This window comes from Adiantum capillus-veneris, chromosome 28, assembly GCF_014529385.1.
Source record: "Adiantum capillus-veneris isolate H3 chromosome 28, ASM1452938v2, whole genome shotgun sequence".
In the NCBI taxonomy this organism is placed as follows: Eukaryota; Viridiplantae; Streptophyta; class Polypodiopsida; order Polypodiales; family Pteridaceae; genus Adiantum; species Adiantum capillus-veneris.
The window spans coordinates 122089326-122110116 of record NC_140958.1 but is presented as its reverse complement, the minus strand read 5'-3'; the positions used below and the strand labels follow the sequence as shown (position 1 = coordinate 122110116).

Here is a 20791-nt window from a genome sequence, read left to right as displayed (position 1 = left end):
GGTCACTATATGTATATGATTATTTATAAAACCCCATAGTTGAAATTTTCCCCCCAATTAAAGAGACCATTTTCTTAATCAATCTATATAAAAAAATTCAAGATCGTTTTTTTCAACACCGTTGTGTATGTGAAAATGTGAGAGAATGTAGAAAAAAATAATCCCTATTGTTGAACCTAGTGACCCTTCGGGAAGTGAATGATTGTTGTCAACCTATAAATTTTCATATGTACAAGTAAGTTGTGAAGGAGGGATGTTTATTTTTCTCAAGAGGAGCGCGTGGGAACCATTGGCTTCAAACACTACCCTATTGTGCTTGTAGCTACAGTGTATCTATGGCCTTGCACTTTGAGGTGGACCTCTTTAACTTCAATATTCCACATCTCGGTGTCATGCCTATTAATCGACACTACCTTGTAACGATGTGAACCGGGAATCTATGGCAATTGAGTTTCTTAACTAACTTATCATTAATAAAATTGTGGGATGAACTCTTATCTACCAAAATACACACCTCGTGTCATGCATCTACACAAGATCATGTGTTCCAAAGGGAGGCTTGTAAAACCCTGGGAACTGCCGTGTCCAAATCCTCCGCCCAACCTCCCTTTTATAGCCTCTTGGCCCTAGGATCCCTTCTCCACTGGGCAGCCATGGCCCTTGGACAGGTCCTTGACCTCCAGGGTGGCCCTTGGCCTGACATTACTCCCCCCTTGGAGAAGCGTTTTTGTCCTCGAAAACACAAGTGGTAGTATCTTCGTAAGAACACTGATGTTTTCCTTATTGGCATCCCATACACGAGCCAATTGTCCATATGATACTTGGTGGAGTGAGTAGGTTCAATGAAACCAAGAACAACATCTTGATTTTCAACATTGTTGTCCTATTGCAACCACTTGTATCTAACCAATTTTCAGACTTTTTGAAGCTACTGGAAAAAAGCAAGAAAGCCTTGGTGCAACTTTTCATGAAGTTGTGAGCCAGATTTCCAACTCGCGTAAGTATCTTAAAAATCTCATAGCTACTAAGAAGTAGAATAGGGAGTGTCCTCATGTCAGACTTCTGACATTTTGGAACACACAGAGCCACATGTTCACCCCTAATGAAGGTTACATGCCAACATACTTTTCCAGTACACCTACTAATTCCTTGACTTATGAAACTATGGAATTAGTATCCAACCTCACCACAACAGGTGTTCAAGGTTGAAAACCTAACCTAGGTAAATTCTAGAATAGGGAGAGAATCACCCATTCAGAATGCGTTGTGCTAACGTATGTGCTTAGTAGATCTTTTAGCAACAAATACTTGTAAGCTGCCCATCCAACACGGGATGAATAGCAGCAGTAAGAGTGAGGTGTTTTCACCCCAACTACTTACAGACAGTCTTCCGCGACTGACAATAAACTATGACTCAACCATTGAGTATCCAGCAATATCTCAATATGAAATGGAGACAACCAACTAGGTTGAAAGCGGGGTGGAGTGGAGCAAGCTCATAGAGTTTAGACCATCCAACCACAAATACCCATCTTGAGCCATCATCTTGTATGGGAAGGTGTAAACTCATAATAAATCTGCAAGAAAAATTGCACTTGAAGTGCAAAAAATTACATAAACAAAAAAGTCCATGTATTTGCATGCCGCTCCGAAAAAATTTGTGTTAAACACTAGGGCCCATAACACCTAGTGTGCATGCATTTAACACAAACAAATCCGAACCGCAATTCCATGACGAGACATTCCACGGCATGTACGTGAAAGCCTTTCAACAAGAGTTGGACCATAACAGAATGTGAAAGCTCGGTCACACCTAGGTACCAACTGTGAGACATTCTCATGAACGTAGCATACTTGGCTATATGTAGAAACGACCCTCCGTTAAGGTGGTTTCACAGCACTTGAAATCAAAACAAGTCTGTACTTAGTACCCGACAATTTCAAGCCACTGAAATTGTTCCTGATACGGTGTGCTCCCAATGGTCTAATAAACGGATGCGACTAGCACGCATGGACTTCGTCGCGACATATCATTAGGAATTAGGTGCCAGTGTCAGTCCCAGAGACTCATATTCGTCACATGTGGAATATGTCTCAAAGAAGGACGTCAAAAAAAGTGACATCCATCAAGCACGAGATGTACTTGTGTGTGGAGGTAGCTGCAAACACTCTGCGACCTAAGTGTGAGGGACTCTCATTATCATTGCTCCACACTGGCTAAACCAAACTCCTTGAGTTCCTAGACCATGTTGTATCCCATGTGACAACATGTGCCAAAGCGAACCCTACAAGTGGGTTCATAATAGCGTGATGCAGAAATGTATATTGGACACTACGGCCCAAAATACTTTGTTCCGACATGCCCTTGGCACGGCTCTGAGACATTCAAGCGTATTTATACGACTTGAAAAAAACCAAGCAAAGCATACGAAAAAATGGAATAGCAACAAATCAATAGATGCGTACCTGGAGATGTGAACTTAATGTTCACTTACTTGTATTCGAATGCAGAGGAGCATGTCGCCCACCTGTGAAAAAACAAAGCAACATTTCACTAGAAACCCTGGGTGTTGCCTTCGCAATCCAAACCCGTTGGTTAGAATCTACGTAGTCAAACCCTTTGGGAATACCCTTTGCAGAAACTGCTCAACTAGCAAGTAACGGTAACCAACATAGTCAACCGTATACAGAATGATTGGAATCAACTTCAAAAGTTGAATTTGTCCGCTACCTCGTGGTAGATTACAGGATTCTTTCCTTGAAAGTAGAACTGGGAGAGATCAAACTATGATCCTCAATGCCTATGGGGAGATTTAGCAATCACCCGTTGGGTCGTACCCCAAAATAGTGGACAATCCGTAGTGCTATAGAGGGAGCCGAAGATCCACATAATTGAAATGCATCTTATGGACAGCCATGCTGTCTCAACTTATTGCTACATCTATACTCCGTGGTAGAGATCAGCTGATGGGAGTTTAACGCTATCAAAAACTCAACTCAAGCTTCATAATGAAAACATGTAGTGCAAAATGACACTCTAAACATCGGTAATGGCAAGACTCTTGCTTGTCATTAACGTCGATGTGTTCGATGTGTACTCCACTGGGAAGATCCGTTCGATCTTACAAACAATCACCCAAGGAATGCCAACAGTTGGGTCTTACCCAAGATCTAACAATGACTCTTAGCCAGTGTGTGTGGCGCATAGCCCTTATGGCAAGTAGTGTTCAATCAGCAAACCGATGAAGACTAATTTAGATGGCGTCTTGCCCTATGTCTAGCTGAGAGTTAGAGCACCTTGGCTCAGGTTGACTCCAAACATGTTCAAAAGCTTCTTAGAAAGTTTTCATTATTCTTTGAGAGAAATAAGAAAGAGAGATAGAGAATGCTGGGCTGAGGAACTTTCCGTAAGTTACTACCTTGTATATACTGCACCCATGCACGCGTGCATCTTATGCGTAGCGTGCATCTTATCCTATAAGCATGCAACAATTTGGATGTATAACGCTCTCATTGAGCGAGGTAACAGAAAACACAAGTCACATCTTGCCCCACCTACCATGTAGGGAATCGTGACTGTACGAAAATGACTGAAATATGGCATTTTGCGGGTGAATTAAGTCGTAGATTTAGGTTCCATTTAGTGTTGTTGTGCGTTGACAGTAACCAAGAAATCATGTTAAACAATCCAGAACTTATCTTGTCCGTGACAAAGTGTCTGGGGTTATAGCGGAAGCATATTGCATGAGGCGGTAGAATTGAATCTACCTAGCTAGCATGCCGTGCATGCAAAATTTTAAGCCCTTGGCAAAATGATGGCCTCAAACGTGAGAGCCAAAACCATAAGTGCCTTGCAGAGATGTACTGGTAGGGATTCTTTGAGTGATATTTTCATTTTGCCAGTTCCCCAAACTTGTGTGCCACTGCTCGTGATGCCAAGTCATTGGGCAGTACCTTGGCACAACGGAGAATCCTTGCTTCATGTAAAATTGTCAAAGCACTGTGCTTTGCACAAAAGCAATAGTTTCCAATGTAAATGTATAAACATGGAGAAATAAACAATATGGAACATGGTCTAACCTGGTCATCCTGCTGTAACCAGTTGTCTGGAGATGTCAAAGGAAAAGCTCGCTCACATGTAGATCATAACCATCTCTATTGCGCGAGAGAAAGTTGGCCTGAATATCGTGTAGGCATATGGAGAAATTCCCCAAAGGCGTGTGCTCATAGCATACCCCAAACGGGAAAAATCTCAATGTAAGATTCGTAAATTGAAGCCTTGCTTCACCTAAATATGTGTGTGCTGAGAGCTAACGGATGTGGCGGAAGATATCATTACAAAAAGAAGCAACCGTGTCGAGTAATCTCAATTGAAATAAACCAGTAATGTGTGGTAATCATCCTCTATCTCAACGTGTAGAAACAATGACAAGGAGTCGGCCATGCCGAGCAACTTGCTGCCTTCAACAAGTCCAGTAATAGGATGTGCCAATCTCCTTGAGATTCCAAAACATTGCAATTTTGTTACGCTTTTGCACCAAAATTGAACCACTGAGAAGCCGTGCTATGGAGCAAGGCGGTTGGTACTCAAGCCATGCTTGATTCGAATCTTTAAACCAATCAAATTTTTTGGTGCTTATAGTAATTTTCACAAGCCATGCTTGTGCTTTGTGTGCCTAAAGCGTATGCACGTCTGTTGCATATCATATCTATCAAGCAGATGCTCAATAATCAAAAATCAACTGCGTACCTTATTAAGTACACCTATCGACAAATCTTGCCGACCCAAAAATCGAATGTGGTACCGAGGGGAAACTACAAATATTATGAAAGCACTAACACAACATTGGACGACACAAGCCATGCTCATTAGCACCCTTGTACAGAGCCTTGCGCATTGCAATACTAGTCACAACTTGACTGACCATTACTGCTAGGCAACTTTGCCGCCCTGCATAAACTATGAGGGTAATCAACTAAGAAAAACCAAATGGAAAGTGGTTACCTTGTGTCCGTTCTCATAGAAAACTTGCAAGCTCAGGTGAAATATAGTGTATGTGAAGCCATGCGGCGCCAATCATGTGTTGAACTTTATCGAAGTTGATCGACCCTTGAGTTTTTAAAGCTGTCCGTATTGACGATCTTTGTACCGCACTACCTGCATGTTCTTGGGTGCACCACGCATGTGAGTTGCATGTGGCTGCGTCAGGTTTGCATGGCTTAAATGAGCCCGAATACTCACCGTGGGCCAAATCCCTTAGGTAGGTAGGGCAAAATAGAGAAAAATAAAAAATATATATATATATATTATGTTTTGCTGCAGCGGCTATGGTCGACTGCGCCGGTGACGAAGCGAGAGAAGACCACCGCTACGATGGCTCTTTGCACGCGGTCAAGTGACGAAAAAGCATCCTCTGTGCAGCGCGAATCCCGCGAGCTACGCTGCTACCTGTTTTGTGTCGATTGCATGCAGGAGGTCGTTCCTACAGTGTTGCTTGTCGGGCCCATCCCTGCTTAGCGGTCCCTCCCATGCGGTAGCCGAGAGAAGCTTTCTCCACCCTAGGGGCCATGCCCGCCCTGCACCATCGAGAATAGAGTTGCCCTCATGGAGCTTGCCCACGGTCGTGCAGAGAGAGAGAGAGAGAGAGAGAGAGAGAGAGAGAGAGAGAGAGAGAGAGAGAGAGAGAGAGAGAGAGAGAGAGAGAGAGAGAGAGAGAGAGAGAGAGAGAGAGAGATCGCCATGCATCCCTCCTCCATAGCTCCCTGCTTCTCCCTCCTTTCCACCTTGCTCTGATACCTGTGTAAAACCCTGCCGTGTCCGAATCCTCCACCTCCCTTTTATAGCCTCCTCGCCCTAGGATCCCTTCTCCACTGGGCAGCCGGCCCTTGGCCAGGTCCTTGACCTCCAGGGTGGCCCTTGGCCTGACACGGCTACCACATAGAGGCCGTTAGACAAAATTCATGAACCTCTTCCATATGGGAAACCTCTACATTGGTATACTTAGTAGAGGAAGAATCCAAAGAGAGTCCCTGCACCATGTGCATTTCTTTTTCCTTTCCCGCACTTTACGGTTTCCCTTTGAACAATCCCTTTTTGCATGATTTTCTCATAAAAAATCGAAAGAGGGGGTCTCTTTCTTGGATCTCTCAAAACTGTGTTGAGAGAGAGGTCTACAATGTCCCTTGGATATCTTGGATTGCTCACTTGCATTGGCAGATTGAGACTTTCTCTTCTTATTGACATGAGGTGATGCACGTGTGTTCACACTCTCATTATACACTGTCATTGCTGGGATCATCACAATATGGGCTTAAATTAAGCTAAAGTTTTGGGATCTTGTCTCTTGGACTGTGTCTTCACCTTTGGATCAAGTCCTCTAATAAACGTATGAATTCCTTAGAACTCATCGAGTCTGTCCAATTTTAAGATGACATCCTAATAATGAGAGATGTATTGGTTCAAATGTGTGATGCTTTTGCTTTGACCACGAATCCCTATAAGGCCAATTGGAATCCTTCTTGTTGATCCCAAGGAAATCTTTTTGGAATATTTTCTTAATAATAGCCCATGTTAAAGAAGGTTAGGTAGCATGTACATCATCCACCACTTGTATGCATTGTATGCAAGTGTGAGGCTCCTTGTGCATTGCCTTGAATGCATCCAGAGTACAATGTGATGGATGGATATAGGCTCCCCAGTTATCTAGAATTTTGGATTTATACATTTTGGGGTTTCGTTGAGGGTGGGCGGGTATGAAGTAGTTTCCACATGGACCACCCTTGCCCACCTCATGAGTGTAAGGAAGAGGAGAGGGCGATAGTCAAGCGGAGCGAGTGGATTCTGCAAGAAGATGAGAAACAGCACTAGCGTGTGGTAGAGTTAGCTCGTAGCAAAAGCATTAGGTTAAACATTTAACTTATGAAAAGCCACCTCTGTGGATTTTCAAAAATTAACTCTATGACCACTAGGTGAATAGCAAGCACCACGACCATTTAAATAATTGAAAATTATTTATCAATACAAAAGAGTTTTCTTTTGTTTAATGTGGAAGAGATTCAATGTTGCTATATTGGAAGGTCTAATCATGTACAATCTAACTCCCAAAGTAGGTGTTGATCTTGGATAGATCGATGAGGTCTCTACTCAGGACGCTTGGACAAATGAGCTCTATTATATCTGCACAGCAAATGACGCTTCAGACCGCGACTTGAGGGGACGGAGATGGCGCTGAAAGGAAGACGCAGGCGCCAAGTAGGGACTGGCGGTAAGGCAAAAACGTTCGTCTTCTCAGCTCCTCAGCGCGGGCCCTCTGCTGTTGATAGTGCTGCGCGTGGGGCGACATGGGTGAGCGGGGTCCAGGTGGGATGGAGGGCGCCGCACGTGAAGGGAACGCCACAGGGCTGACGGGAAAGCTGCTTGTACCGCTGGATATGGAGCTTAAGCTGCATGTGGATCGCCTCGGTGACTCTACATTACCATCCCTAATCTCTGCTACATCATGATGCCTATCATGCATCGCCGCAGCGGGGTCATAATCTACAGCTTTTGAGGGACCAGTTAATGCTACTTTCTTGGTGTGGAAGAAATCCAGGTTAAAAGACCATCTCCTGCTGGCCTTTGTGTGATGCTGGGGTGATGAAGAGGCTGATGCGGATGAGACAGATGCAGGGGAGTCGGGTGAGGAAGCATCTGAGGATGTCTCTCTCAAATTCATCTGATCGCCATTTGTAATTCTGACATTGCTTTGATGGACGCCCACAAGGGAGGGCAACTGCTCGAATTCCCTTCTCTCCAGCATTAACGACCTCAGATTACTCCTCCTCTTATGGCCTTGATCAGGGCTGGTGCTCATCACAGCAGTAGAAAGTTCATCCATTTCTAAGGACCCAATCCGACCTCTACTTGGAATCTGATGATTCATATTACCATCATAATTGCGATATTTATGAGGGCTCTTGATGGTATCAGAGTACTCTGCTATGCCGCCATCTTGCGACACCATATCCATGACATGCAAATGATGGATATTGGGTGCAGCTGTGTAAATATGGTCTTCTGTTATATCTGGGGGCATGGCCATGCCTGATGCTGCACTTCCCCATTGAGGGGAGAGAGTGAGCTGAAGCTTGGGAGAAGCAGGAGGCTCATCACTAGAAATTTCTGAGAGGTCGAACTCAAAATCCGAGTCGTCTGATTCGCAGAAAAGGGAAGTCGAGGGACTCCGAACCAAAGCTAGCGCATGCCGCTCAAGATTCACATGACCTGCTGACGCACCCATATTGACAGGCACAATGACACTAGATTGAGGGCTTGTACAAATCAAGGATGCAACCTCAATTAAGTATGTTAACCCCCAGGCCAGATCAGGAAATTGTGAGTGATGCAGATCAGGACTTGTGAGGATGCAGATTAGGAAATTGTGAGTGAGGAGAGAGTGGAGCTGGTGAAGGCCTGTCTAATAAGAAGCCGTATTTAAAGTGTATGAAGAGCTCACATGAAAGCATGAAATGAATAGAGCTTGCGATGCAAGGCTATGACACCACAATCTTGCACTCACATTTCGACTTCCCCACCACGCTTTACTTTTGGTGTAGGCTATGTCATCCATGACGAGAAGTGCTTTCACACAACATTCTTATTCTTCTATTTACATCCTTTTGGCCTTTAGAAATGTCAAAAGGATGTATATATAAAAATCTACTAACATAATATGGCGGAAGTGGGAGCCCTTTACACGTGTCGCAATCTGCGACCTGAAAGCTAAAGTCCAACACTAAAATAGGCTCCTTTGCACGTGATAAAGAGGGAGAGAGGGGGAGAGAGAGAGAGGCCGCCAAAGGCGGCTGGCCATACTAGTACTAATGGTGTGTGTGTGTGTGTGTGTGTGTAAGAATCTCCCTTGTATATCTACCTACATTTACCTTTCGGAGGGCTAATACATGTCTCCTTTGTATACTAGGGTCACCTCTTGAGAGATATACAAGGGGGGAGAGGGGGATACATGAGCAAAAAGTAATTGCAACCATTTTCGGTGCAGTTATTGGGGGCAGGAGGGAGTAATGCATAACAATTACCCCATTCAATGTGGACTTGACTCCACATCTTGTAGGTCATACTATAGCTACCTTTTGCAAAGTTTATGCATTTTGGTAACTCCTGCATGAATTTGACATAAGCTGTAGTTACTTTTTCAAGACAATCACATTCGTAACGCCATTTTGCATCGTGTAAACTCGTATCTTGTTGTATAGCTCATACTTACGATCATGTTGGTGCGAATGAAATTCCAAAGGCCCACATATTGTATCTATTTATATTTGTAAAGACGCAACATGCTATATTGTGTGTGAGTTTTAGAAGCAAAAGGTTCTTATTTCCTTGAGACATGGCTCTTTACAATTTTGCAATTCTTAGCTTTATCATTATGGCCATGCCAAGATAATCTTTTGTGTGCCAGTTTTAGAAGCAAAAGGGTCCTTATTTCCTTCCGTGAGACATGGTTCTTGACAGGTTTGCAAGTTGTTACCTGTATCCTTACAGCCATGCCAAAGTAATGTCTACCAAAGGGTAGACATGGTAGTATAATACATACAGTTAAAAGCTTCACAAGGATCCAAACAAGTTGCAACTTGTGCAAACTGTCACCTTAAATTAATGAGCCCAACATTGCAAATCTTTAGAAAGATTTTGCTTGTTTGTCAATATATCATTAGCTTCTCTAAAAGTATACAACAAGTAACTAAGCAATAATACACATGGCAAGACCTTGCATTTCATGAAAAGGTCCTCAAAATGTGAGTAGCTATTGGTTAGTTAATAGGTTTCAAGACTTAAAGCGGCCCACATCTCAACACTTTGATAAAAAGTGTTTAGACATAGTTGGGCATATCAGAATCTAGTTGTGATGAATGCCCACTCGCAACAACAGTTTAATGAACATAAGAAAAATGAGGAGATTATGGAGACCAATCATGGATCCTGCACAAAGGAAGCACAACAAAAATGGGGTGGGGAACAATTCAAGTTTTCCTTCGTTAGGAGATGCTCCACTAGGTTAGCAAATGGTGTTGTGTAAGGGAGAGACTATAATTGCACACCGTATCTAGATCAAACCACGCTTGTGTAGAGGGCCTTGGCATCTATTATAAGGACTCTTATACTTGTGTATTCTTGGAATAGGGAACTCCCCTGTCCCTGTCCCCATATGTTGTTGGTAGCCGCTAGGACCTTGTCCTTGTGAAGACTAGGGAGGATAAAATGGAGAATCATTTATGGCAACATGATAATCAACACTGAATTACACAACAGATATTGGAGTAGAGTGTAGACACAAAATCGATAACTAGATTGAATGGAAGTGAGTACAAAGAGGCTTACCATATAGAGCTAGAGTAGCATCTCATCTATGATCATATATGACATCATAAGAAGCTCCATTTGATAACAATAGGTGGATAATGAACACTCTTTAGTAACTACTAGTCATATTATGAACTCACTAAAGTGATACTTAGGGAACTACGTGTCACTATCGAAAGTGACTAAGAGCTTGGTACTAAAATCTCAAAGTGTTCACTTATAGGAATGATTGTCCATATCACGTGTATTCAAAGGATATTCAAGAAAACCAATGCGCATGCATTATCCGCATCATCTCGCACCTTCAAGTATCTTAATAACTTATGTTTTTTTCAAAGTCAAGAAATCCCTTTTGTAAACATGATCTTTTAATATATTAGATTTTTAGCCTCGTTATGATAAATAGCTACTTTTAACTCATTTTGAGGGTTCCAAAGTTAAGAAGCTAACAACATTAAGCTTGAGATTTGTGAACACATTAGGATTATGGTGGGTAATCCAGATTCCAATGTAGCATTCATGTTAATGACACAGTCAAAGGAATAACAATGCTATAATGAGAGAAATTCTTGCTCCATTAGTGATGATGTCGGTTGGATTGGCAAGTAGATTGCACACTAGAAATGCACATAGGCTAGACCACGTGGTCTATTATCAGTTCCAATAATAACCTCTCCTTGTGAGAGACTTTGCGGTTGATGATGTTGACCGTTCATTGGATGCGGTGCTTGAGTTCACCATAACAGTGTGTGGATGGGATGAGGAAGGTCCTACCTATTTCTGATAGGTAGTGTCTAGTCCTTCACAAAGTGTGAGCCACAATGCTCAAATTAAATATGGTCATAGTAGTGCACCCAAGATGGTTGTAGGTGGATTTCAAACCTATGTACTCCAAAGTTGCAAGAAGCTCACAAACTTTTTGAAAAGTGATGAAAATTTACCTTGAAAATCTTTCGTAGGAATGAGGGATAAGAATAGAAGCTTCAAAATTCTAAATACAAACATGGAGGAAATGGGTATATATGAGGCATCAATAGTCCGCGTGTGATGGTGGTGGTTCTGCAGCATGAGATTGCAAGTCAAATTTATGTGGGCCCAAGCAGAAGGGCCAAGAGAAACCTCTCAAGAAGCATCGGCATGGGCTGCAAGAGTTTTGTATGGCAGGGCTCTGAGCACGCTATAGAATGTGAAGAGAAACTTATAGGGATGAGTAATACAATATTGTTAGCAGATCAGTGGGATGAGACAACAAGGGACAAGGCTGCGTCACAATTATTGGGTGAGCAGGTTGCACTTGTACATGGAGAACAACGCCTAACAGTTTGCAATGGTTGAAAGTAGCAATGCTAGAGGGTGAAGACGATGAAAAATCCTTTGTAGCATGTTTGATGATAAGGATGTAACCGATTTAATAGTGCTATGAGCTACATAACTATAGCATGCGAGATTGGGGCATAGGTTGCAAAAGAGAGGTGGGTTGGGGGATGAAGGAGGCTAGTGAGATTTCTCAAGCCAAAATAGTTGATGCACACGATGGCAAGTGCAATTTGAGGATGGGTGACCAAATAAGCGACACTAATTAAGGATGCTTCCCTTTTACTACCCACATGCCTTCACAACTCTCCAAAGTTTTCATTTTTAAAAAGAAAACTACTTTGACAAAGCCTCCACACACACACCTACTAATCTCACTTTAAACCACATACACATATAATAATATCACTTTGACTATCAATTTTTTGTGTGAGTGGGTATGATTAAACTACCAAATGACGTGAGGTTGGAGTCATTGGAGAGCTTTTGGCATATGCTATGCATACACACAAGTCAGGGAAACTAATTATGCTAACATGAAGGCCAATTAGGCTATTTATTATGAAACAAACACACACACACACACACACACACACACACCCCACAGTTAATACTTCCAAATTAAATCCAATGCTAACCTCGACTCGGCCATGAGAGTAGTGGGCCGTGGCCAATGGACATGATCTCTATGGACTAATAAAGGATTAGTATGGATCAATATATTAAACAAATAAATGGTGACTGTGATGGCCAAGAGGAGGTGTACAATGTAGCATAGTTAGGGTTTCTAGGTGCCAATTGAGAACTTCGATATATTGAATTGGGCTTTTCATCAAACTAGCATCACAAAAACTAAAAGCGAACAAAAAAATGGAAAGAATCTAAATGTGGAGGGCATGGATTCCTACATAGCGGAGTGGCACATGGAGAGAGACCTAAAGACCTTGAAATGTGTGTAGAACATTTCCACAGTAGCAATTAACAAAAGCCCTTACTTATATTGTATGGGAGGGTTTCACACCTTGGACAAACCATACTGGAGAACTGTGAAACCCCAACTTTTTTGACCCATTTTGGATATGCCACTTTGGACCAAAACTAGGTCATTTTCAGCTCATTTTTTGACCCAAAAAATGTGATTTTTTATGCAAAAAATCCCAAACAGAGTCAGAAAAATCCATAAGTTTGTGGGATCATTCGTATAAGCATAAAAATAATAGATAATCATAATTTTTCATCAATATACCATTTTAGGTCACTTTCCATGCAATTTTGCAACGGCGTCTATTAGTTGCTATTTTTGGTAGTTTTTATCCGCATCAGTCTTTATAGGCGAGATGAGTGTGCCACCATGAAAGAGTTGGAGTATGTACATCATAAAACCAAAATAGGCATCTTATCAAGTGTAAAATCACTCAAAGGCGCCACATCAAGGGCCACGACTCCCCAGATAGGTATGTACATGATAGCAACCGCAATAGCTGCTTCAACATATATCACAATATGTACATGATTTCTTTTATTTCCATGTAGGGAAGTGTCAAAAGTGAGCTGAATGTTTTTATTTCACACTGTGTATGTGCCACGATGCGACAACGCATTCAGTCAAAAGCAAGCCTACTTGCTTCTTCGGGGGGTTCACTATGTGTACAACTACCATATCACGTGCGTTCAAGACATGTTTGTAAAACCCCTTACCTGTGAATTTTTTAAGGAATATAATGTACCCTTTTCTTTTAAAATCTGTAATTTTTTTTCAAATTTGAAAAAATAATGCCCTTCTGTATATATATTTCTGTAAGTTTCAAGAACTTTAAATACCCTTCTGTTGAACTCACGTGATAGGTTACATTTTTATTAGTTAACCTCCCCGGGCTTACTTTGAGCATGTGTTTTTGACGGGACATGAAAGAGCTATAGAAAATCTCGAATAATCCACTACATTGACTATACATGTATAATCTAAGTTCCAGCAACTGTGAATGTAAGCAATAATCAAAACCAAGTACTCATGAGATTCAATATGACTGGCCTATGCTCAGGTGTAGCTCCAAAAATCTAGCTTTCAACCATCACAAAGGTTGAAACTAGACGAATAAGAGCAGTTAGAAACATTTCAAAGACACCATGTAGCTAGATATGGTCTAAAAGGAAACAACTCACTTAACACATTGTAAAAAGTCCTAGCGAGCACACCTACAATGAGACAAATAAGTTGCTATCATGAAAAATACCGACCCACTAGAGTGGATGTCCAAGTCATTCGTAAACTTGATTGGTTGTGTCGGTGTCCCTGCTTGCTGAGTGAGAACCCTTGCAACTCCACCATTTGGACCAACTACCAAAAGGCCATTACAAATTGTCATCGGACTCATTGAATCGGAGTCCCAATGGGCTAGCACAAAATCGTTCCTTGTATTTTGTGTGCTCGGCTTTTATCGATGAGTTGCTTGGGATGGTGAGGCATTCCTGCAGCCAACTCTCGCATACATCTCTCATCAGCAGAGCTGATCACTTTCATTTTGTCACTACAAAGGTGCTACGACCATCAACCATACTATCGTCCATCTCTCGTGAATCAGTGTTGTCTGCGCCACCCGAAAGCATATGACTTTTGAAACAAGCAACCACAACATCAGTGTCATCCAAGGCAATACAAAAAGGACAACCATCATCTGGCATGAAACCTACTACCACAAATGATTGTCCACCTGTTGTAGGTATGACCATCAGTTGCCTTCATAGGGTCAACCATAGTTTCACATGTCATAGGGTCGATGTACGTCACTTCAATTCATTGGCACTTTGTTGGCTGGTACAAGTGGAATGTGTGCTTGCACCATCACCCTTAACTGATAACCACTCAGTGCTGCCAAAACCTACATTTTGACTCTGGTTATATTACAAATCCAAAGCATAGTACTAAACATAAGATGGTGATGTATATTTGCATTACAAGGGAGGCTACCAAATAGAGGCCGTTAAACAAAATTCATGAACCTCTTCCATATGAGAAACTTCTACATCGGTATATTTAGTAGAGGAAGAATCTAGAGAGAGTCGTTGCACCATGTGCATTGGTTTTTCCTTTCCCTGAGCTTTCTCTTTGAACAATCCTTTTTTGCACGATTTTTTAATCAACAATCGAAAAAGAGGGTCTCTTTCTTGGATCTTTTAAAAACTGTGCTGAGAGAGAGGTCTGTGATGTCCCTTGGATATCTTGGATTGCTCACTTGCATTGGCAGATTGAGACTCTCTTCTTTTTGACATGAGGTGATGCACTTGTGTTCACACTCTCATTATGCCTATGTGCTCTGCTTTATGAAATGACAATGTATATAACATTGTTGGGATCATCACAAATATGGGCTTAAATTAAGCTAACCAATTTGTAATCCTTCTTGTTGATACCAATCATCCACCACTTGTATGCATTGTATTCAAGTTGTGAGGCTCCTTGTGCATTGCCTTGGATGCATCAGAGTACAATGTCATGGATCGATATCTCCCCATTTATCTAGAATTTTGGATTTATACATTTCGGGGTTCCGTTGAGGGTGGGCCAGTATGAGGTAGTTTGCACATGCACCACCCTTGCCCACCTCAGGAGTGTAAGGAGGAGGAGAGGGAGATAGTCAAGCGGAGCGAGTGGATTCTGCACGAGGACGAGCAACAACATTAGCGTGTGGTAGAGTTAACTCGTAGCAAAAGCCTTAGGTTAAACATTTAACTTGTGAAAAGCCACAAGAAGTGGCTTTTCAAAAATTAACTCTATGACCATTAGGTGAATAGAAAAGTACCACGACCATTAAAATAATTGAAAACGATTTGTCAACAAAAGCATTTTCTTTTGTTTAATGATGAATAAATTCAATAGGTCTAATCATGCACAACCTTTGAATGTGGCCTTCTTAACAAGGTATTGAGTTCAAAGCGTGTTGGATAGATCTATGATATCTGCACAGCAAATGACGCTTCAGACCGCGACTTGAGGGGACGGAGATGGCGCTGAAGGGAAGAAGCAGGCGCCAAGTAGGGACTGGCGGTATGGCAAAAACGTTCGTCTTCTCAGCTCCTCAGCGCGGGCCCTCTGCCGTTGATAGTGCTGCGCGTGGGGCGACATGGGTGAGCGGGGTCCAGGTGGGATGGAGGGCGCCGCACGTGAAGGGAACGCCACAGGGCTGACGGGAAAGCTGCTTGTACCGCTGGATATGGAGCTTAAGCTGCATGTGGATCGCCTCGGTGACTCTACATTACCATCCCTAATCTCTGCTACATCATGATGCCTATCATGCATCGCCGCAGCGGGGTCATAATCTACAGCTTTTAAAGGACCAGTTAATGCTACTTTCTTGGTGTGAAAGAAATCCAGGTTGAAAGACCATCTCCTGCTGCTGGCCTTTGTGTGATGCTGGGGTGATGAAGAGGCTGATGCGCATGAGACAGATGCAGGGGAGTCGGGTGAGGAAGCATCTGATGATGAGCTACAAGACCAGTCTCTCAAATTCATCTGATCACCATTTGTAATTCCGACATTGCTTCGATGGATGCCGACAAGGGAGGGCAACTGCTCGAATTCCCCTCTCTCCAGCATTAATGACCTCAGATTACTCCTCCTCTTAGGGCCTTGATCAGTGCTGGTGCTCATCACAGCAGTAGAAAGTTCATCCACTTCTAAGGACCCAATCCCACCTCTACTTCGAATCTGATGATTCATATTACCATCATAATTGCGATATTTATGAGGGCTCTTGATGGTATCAGAGTACTCTGCTACGCCGCCATCTTGCAACACCATATCCATGACATGCAAATGATGGATATTGGGTGCAGCTGTGTAAATATGGTCTTCTGTTATATGTGGGGGCATGGCCATGCCTGATGCTGCACTTCCCCATTGAGGGGAGAGAGTGAGCTGAAGCTTGGGAGAAGCAGGAGGCTCATCACTAGAAATTTCTGAGAGGTCGAACTCAAAATCCGAGTCGTCTGATTCGCAGAAAAGGGAAGTCGAGGGACTCCGAACCAAAGCTAGTGCGTGCCGCTCAAGATTCACATGACCTGCTGACGCACCCATATTAGCAAGCACTAGATTGAGGGTTTGTACAAATCTGCAAGGATGCAATCTCAATTAAGTATGTTAACCCCCAGGCCAGAAAAGGGGACTTGTGAGGATGCAGATGAGGAAATTGTGAGTGAGGAGAGAGTGGGGCTGGTGAAGGCCTGTCTAATAAGAAGCCGTATTTAAAGTCTGTGAAGAGCTCACATGAAAGCATGAAATGAATAGAGCTTGCGATGCAAGGTTATGACACCACAATCTTGCACTCACATTTCGACTTCCCCACCACGCTTTACTTTTGGTGTAGGCTATGTCATCCATGACGAGAAGTGCTTTCACACACCATTCTTATTCTTCTATTTACATCCTTTTGGCCTTTAGAAATGTCAAAAGGATGTATATAGAAGAATACTAATGGTGTGTGTGTATATAAGAACCTCCCTTGTATCTACTAACATAATATGGCGGAAGGAGAAGCCCTTTACACTTGTCGCAATCTGCGATCTGAAGGTTAAAGTCCAAAACTAAAAAAATCCCCTTTGCACGAGAGAGAGAGAGAGAGAGAGAGAGAGAGAGAGAGAGAGAGAGAGAGGCCGCCGAAGGCGACCGGTCGTACTATATCTACCTACATTTACCTTTTGGGAGGCTCATAATGTCTCCTTTGTATACTAGGGTCACTGCTTGAGAGATATACAAGGGGGGAGGGGGGGGATACATGAGCAAAAAGTAATTGCACCCATTTTGGGTGCAGTTTTTGGGGGCAGGAGGGGGCAATCCATAACAATTACCCCATTCCTTGTGGAGTTGACTTCGCATCTTGTAGGTCATACTATAGCTACCTTTTGCAAAGTTTATGCATTTTGGTAACCCCTGCATGAATTTGACATAAGCTATAGTTACTTTTTCAAGAAAATAACATTCGTAACGCCATTTTGCATCGTGTAAACTCGTATCTTGTTTTATAGCTCATACTTACGATCATGTTGGTGCGAATGAAATTCCAAAGGCCCACATATTGTATCTATTTATATTTGTAAAGACGCAACATGCTATATTGTGTGTGAGTTTTAGAAGCAAAAGGTTCTTATTTCCTTGAGACATGGCTCTTTACAATTTTGCAATTCTTAGCTTTATCATTATGGCCATGCCAAGATAATCTTTTGTGTGCCAGTTTTAGAAGCAAAAGGGTCCTTATTTCCTTCCATGAGACATGGTTCTTGACAGGTTTGCAAGTTGTTACCTGTATCCTTACAGCCATGCCAAAGTAATGCCTACCAAAGGGTAGACATGGTGGTATAATACATACAGTTAAAAGCTTCACAAGGATCCAAACAAGTTGCAACTTGTGCAAACTGTCACCTTAAATTAATGAGCCCAACATTGCAAATCTTTAGAAAGATTTTGCTTGTTTGTCAATATATCATTAGCTTCTCTAAAAGTATACAACAAGTAACTAAACAATAATACACATGGCAAGACCTTGCATTTCATGAAAAGGTCCTCGAAATGTGAGTAGCTATTGGTTAGTTAATAGGTTTCAAGACTCAAAGCGGCCCACATTTCAACACCTTGATAAAAAGTGTTTAGAGATAGTTGGGCATATCAAAATCTAGTTGTAATGAATGCCCACTCGCAACAACATTTTAATGAACATGAGAAAAATGAGGAGATTATGGAGACCAATCATGGATCCTACAAAAAGGAAGCACAACAAAATGGGGTGGGGAACAATTCAAGTTTTCCTTAGTTAGGAGATGCTCCACTAGGTTAGCAAATGGTGTTGTCTAAGGGAGAGACTATAATTGCATACCGTGTCTCGATCAAACCACGCTTGTGTAGAGGGCCTCGGAATCTATTATAAGGACTCTTATACTTGTGTATTCTTGGAATAGGGAACTCCCCTGTCCATGTCCCCATATGTTGTTGGTAGCTGCTAGGACCTTGTGCTTGTGAAGGCTAGGGAGGATAAAATGGAGAATCATTCATGGCAACATGATAATCAACACTGAATTACACAACAGATATTGGAGTAGACTGTAGACATAAAACCGGTAACTAGATTGAATGAAAGTGAGTACAAAGAGGCTCACCATATAGAGCTAGAGTAGCATCTCATCTATGATCATATATGACATCATAAGAAGCTCCCTTTGATAACAATAGGTGGATAATGAACACTCTTTAGTAACTACTAGTCATATTATGACCTCACTAAAGTGATACTCGGGGAACTAAGTGTCACTATTGGAAGGGACTCAGAGCTTGGTACTAGAATCTCAAAGTGTTCACTTATAGGAATGATTGTCCATATCACGTGTATTCAAAGGATATTCAAGAAAACCAATGAGCATGCTAGTGCCCGCATCATCTCGCACCTTCAAGAATCTTAAGAACTTATGTTTTTTTCAAAGTCAAGAAATTCCTTTTGTAAACATGATCTTTTTAAGATATTAGATTTTTAGCCTCATTATGATAAATAGCTACTTTTAACTCATTTTGAGGGTTCCAAAGTTAAGAAGCTAGCCACATCAAGCTTGAGATTTGTGAACACATTAGGATTATGGTGGGTAATCCAGATTCCAATGTAGCATTCATGTTAATGACACAATCAAAGGAATAAGAATGCTATAATCAGAGAAATTCTTGCTCCATAAGTGATGATGTCGTTGGGATTGGCAAGTAGATTGCACATTAGGATTGTACATAGGCTAGACCACGTGGCCTATCATTAGTTCCAATAATAATCTCTCCTTGTGAGAGACTTTGCGGTTGATTACCCTTCATTGGATGTGGTGCTCGAGTTCACCATAACAGTGTGTGGATGGGATGAGGAAGGTCCTACCTACTTCTGATAGGTAGTGTCTAGTCCTTCACAAAGTGTGAGCCACAATGCTAAAATATGGTCATAGTAGTGCACCCAAGATGGTTGTAGGTGGATTTCAAATTATGTACTCCAAAGTTGCAAGAAGCTCACAACCTTTTTGAAAAGTGATGGAAATTTACCTTGAAAATCTTTCGTAGGAATGAGGGATAAGAATAGAAGCTTCAAAATTCTAAATACAAATATGGAGGAAATGGGTATATATGAGGCATCAATAGTCCGCGTGTGATGGTGGTGGTTCGGTGGCATGGGAGTGCAAGTCAAATTTATGTTGGCCCAAGCAGAAGGGCAGAGAGATACCTGTCAGGAAGCACCGGCATGGGCTGCAAGAGTTCTGTATGGCAGGGCTCTGAGCATTCTATAGAACGTCAAGAGAAACTTATAGGACTGAGTAATACAATATTGTTAGCAGATCAATGGTATGAGAAAACAAGGGACAAGGCTGCGACGCAATTATTGGGTGAGCAGGTTGCAGTTGTACATGGAGAACAATGCCAAACAGTTTGCAATGGTTGAAAGTAGCAATGCTGGAGGGTGAAGACGATGAAAAATCCTTTGTAGCATGTTTGATGATAAGGGTGTAACCGATTTAATAGTGCTATGAGCTACATAACTATAGCACGTGAGCTTGGAGCATAGGTTGCAAAAGAGAGGTGGGTTGGGGGATGAAGGAGGCTAGTGAGATTTCTCAATCCAAAATAGTTGATGCACATGATGGCAAGTGCAATTTGAGGATGGGTGACCAAATAAGCGACACTAATTAAGGATGCTTCCCTTTTACTACCCACATGTCTTCACACACACCTACTAATCTCACTTTAAACCACATACACATCTAATAATATCACTTTGACTATCAATTTTGTGTGTGAGTGGGTATGATTAAACTACCAAATGACATGAGGTTGGAGTCATTGGAGAGCTTTTGGCATATACTATGCACACACACAAGTCAAGGAAACCAATTATGCTAACATGAAGGCCAATTAGGCTATTTATTATGAAACAAACACACAAACACACACACACACACACACACACACACACACACACACACACACACACACACACACACACCACACACGAGTTAATACTTCCAAATTAGATCCAATGCTAACCTCAACTCGGCCATGAGAGTAGTGGGTCGTGGGCCAATGGACATGATCTCTATGGGCAAATA

At 42.1% G+C, this 20791-nt stretch overlaps 3 protein-coding genes across 3 annotated transcripts; 1 reads left to right on the top strand and 2 right to left on the bottom strand.

Moving 5' to 3' along the window:
- Positions 1-6970: 6970 nt before the first annotated feature.
- LOC147421213 (uncharacterized) lies at positions 6971-8478 on the bottom strand. The gene has a single exon (XM_086505082.1). The coding sequence runs from the start codon at positions 8277-8279 to the stop codon at positions 7197-7199; it is 1083 nt and encodes a 360-aa protein (XP_086361208.1). The 5' UTR covers positions 8280-8478; the 3' UTR covers positions 6971-7196.
- Positions 8479-11000: 2522 nt separating this feature from the next.
- Positions 11001-12692, top strand: LOC147421212 (uncharacterized). The gene has a single exon (XM_086504951.1). It carries the CDS (start codon positions 11408-11410, stop codon positions 11693-11695), a length of 288 nt encoding a protein of 95 aa, XP_086361077.1. The 5' UTR covers positions 11001-11407; the 3' UTR covers positions 11696-12692.
- Positions 12693-13801: 1109 nt separating this feature from the next.
- LOC147421211 (uncharacterized) lies at positions 13802-16946 on the bottom strand. Its single transcript, XM_086504950.1, has 2 exons — positions 15569-16946; positions 13802-15329 (listed from the first exon to the last, which is right to left on the bottom strand). The coding sequence occupies exon 1, from the start codon at positions 16746-16748 to the stop codon at positions 15651-15653; it is 1098 nt and encodes a 365-aa protein (XP_086361076.1). The 5' UTR covers positions 16749-16946; the 3' UTR covers positions 13802-15329; positions 15569-15650.
- Positions 16947-20791: the final 3845 nt, after the last annotated feature.

Excerpts from the sequence above, each read along its gene's own strand:
- LOC147421212 (XM_086504951.1), top strand. The coding sequence starts at position 11,408 with ATGGTGGTGGTTCTGCAGCATGAGATTGCAAGTCAAATTTATGTGGGC.
- LOC147421211 (XM_086504950.1), bottom strand. The coding sequence starts at position 16,748 with ATGGGTGCGTCAGCAGGTCATGTGAATCTTGAGCGGCACGCACTAGCT.
- LOC147421213 (XM_086505082.1), bottom strand. The coding sequence starts at position 8,279 with ATGGGTGCGTCAGCAGGTCATGTGAATCTTGAGCGGCATGCGCTAGCT.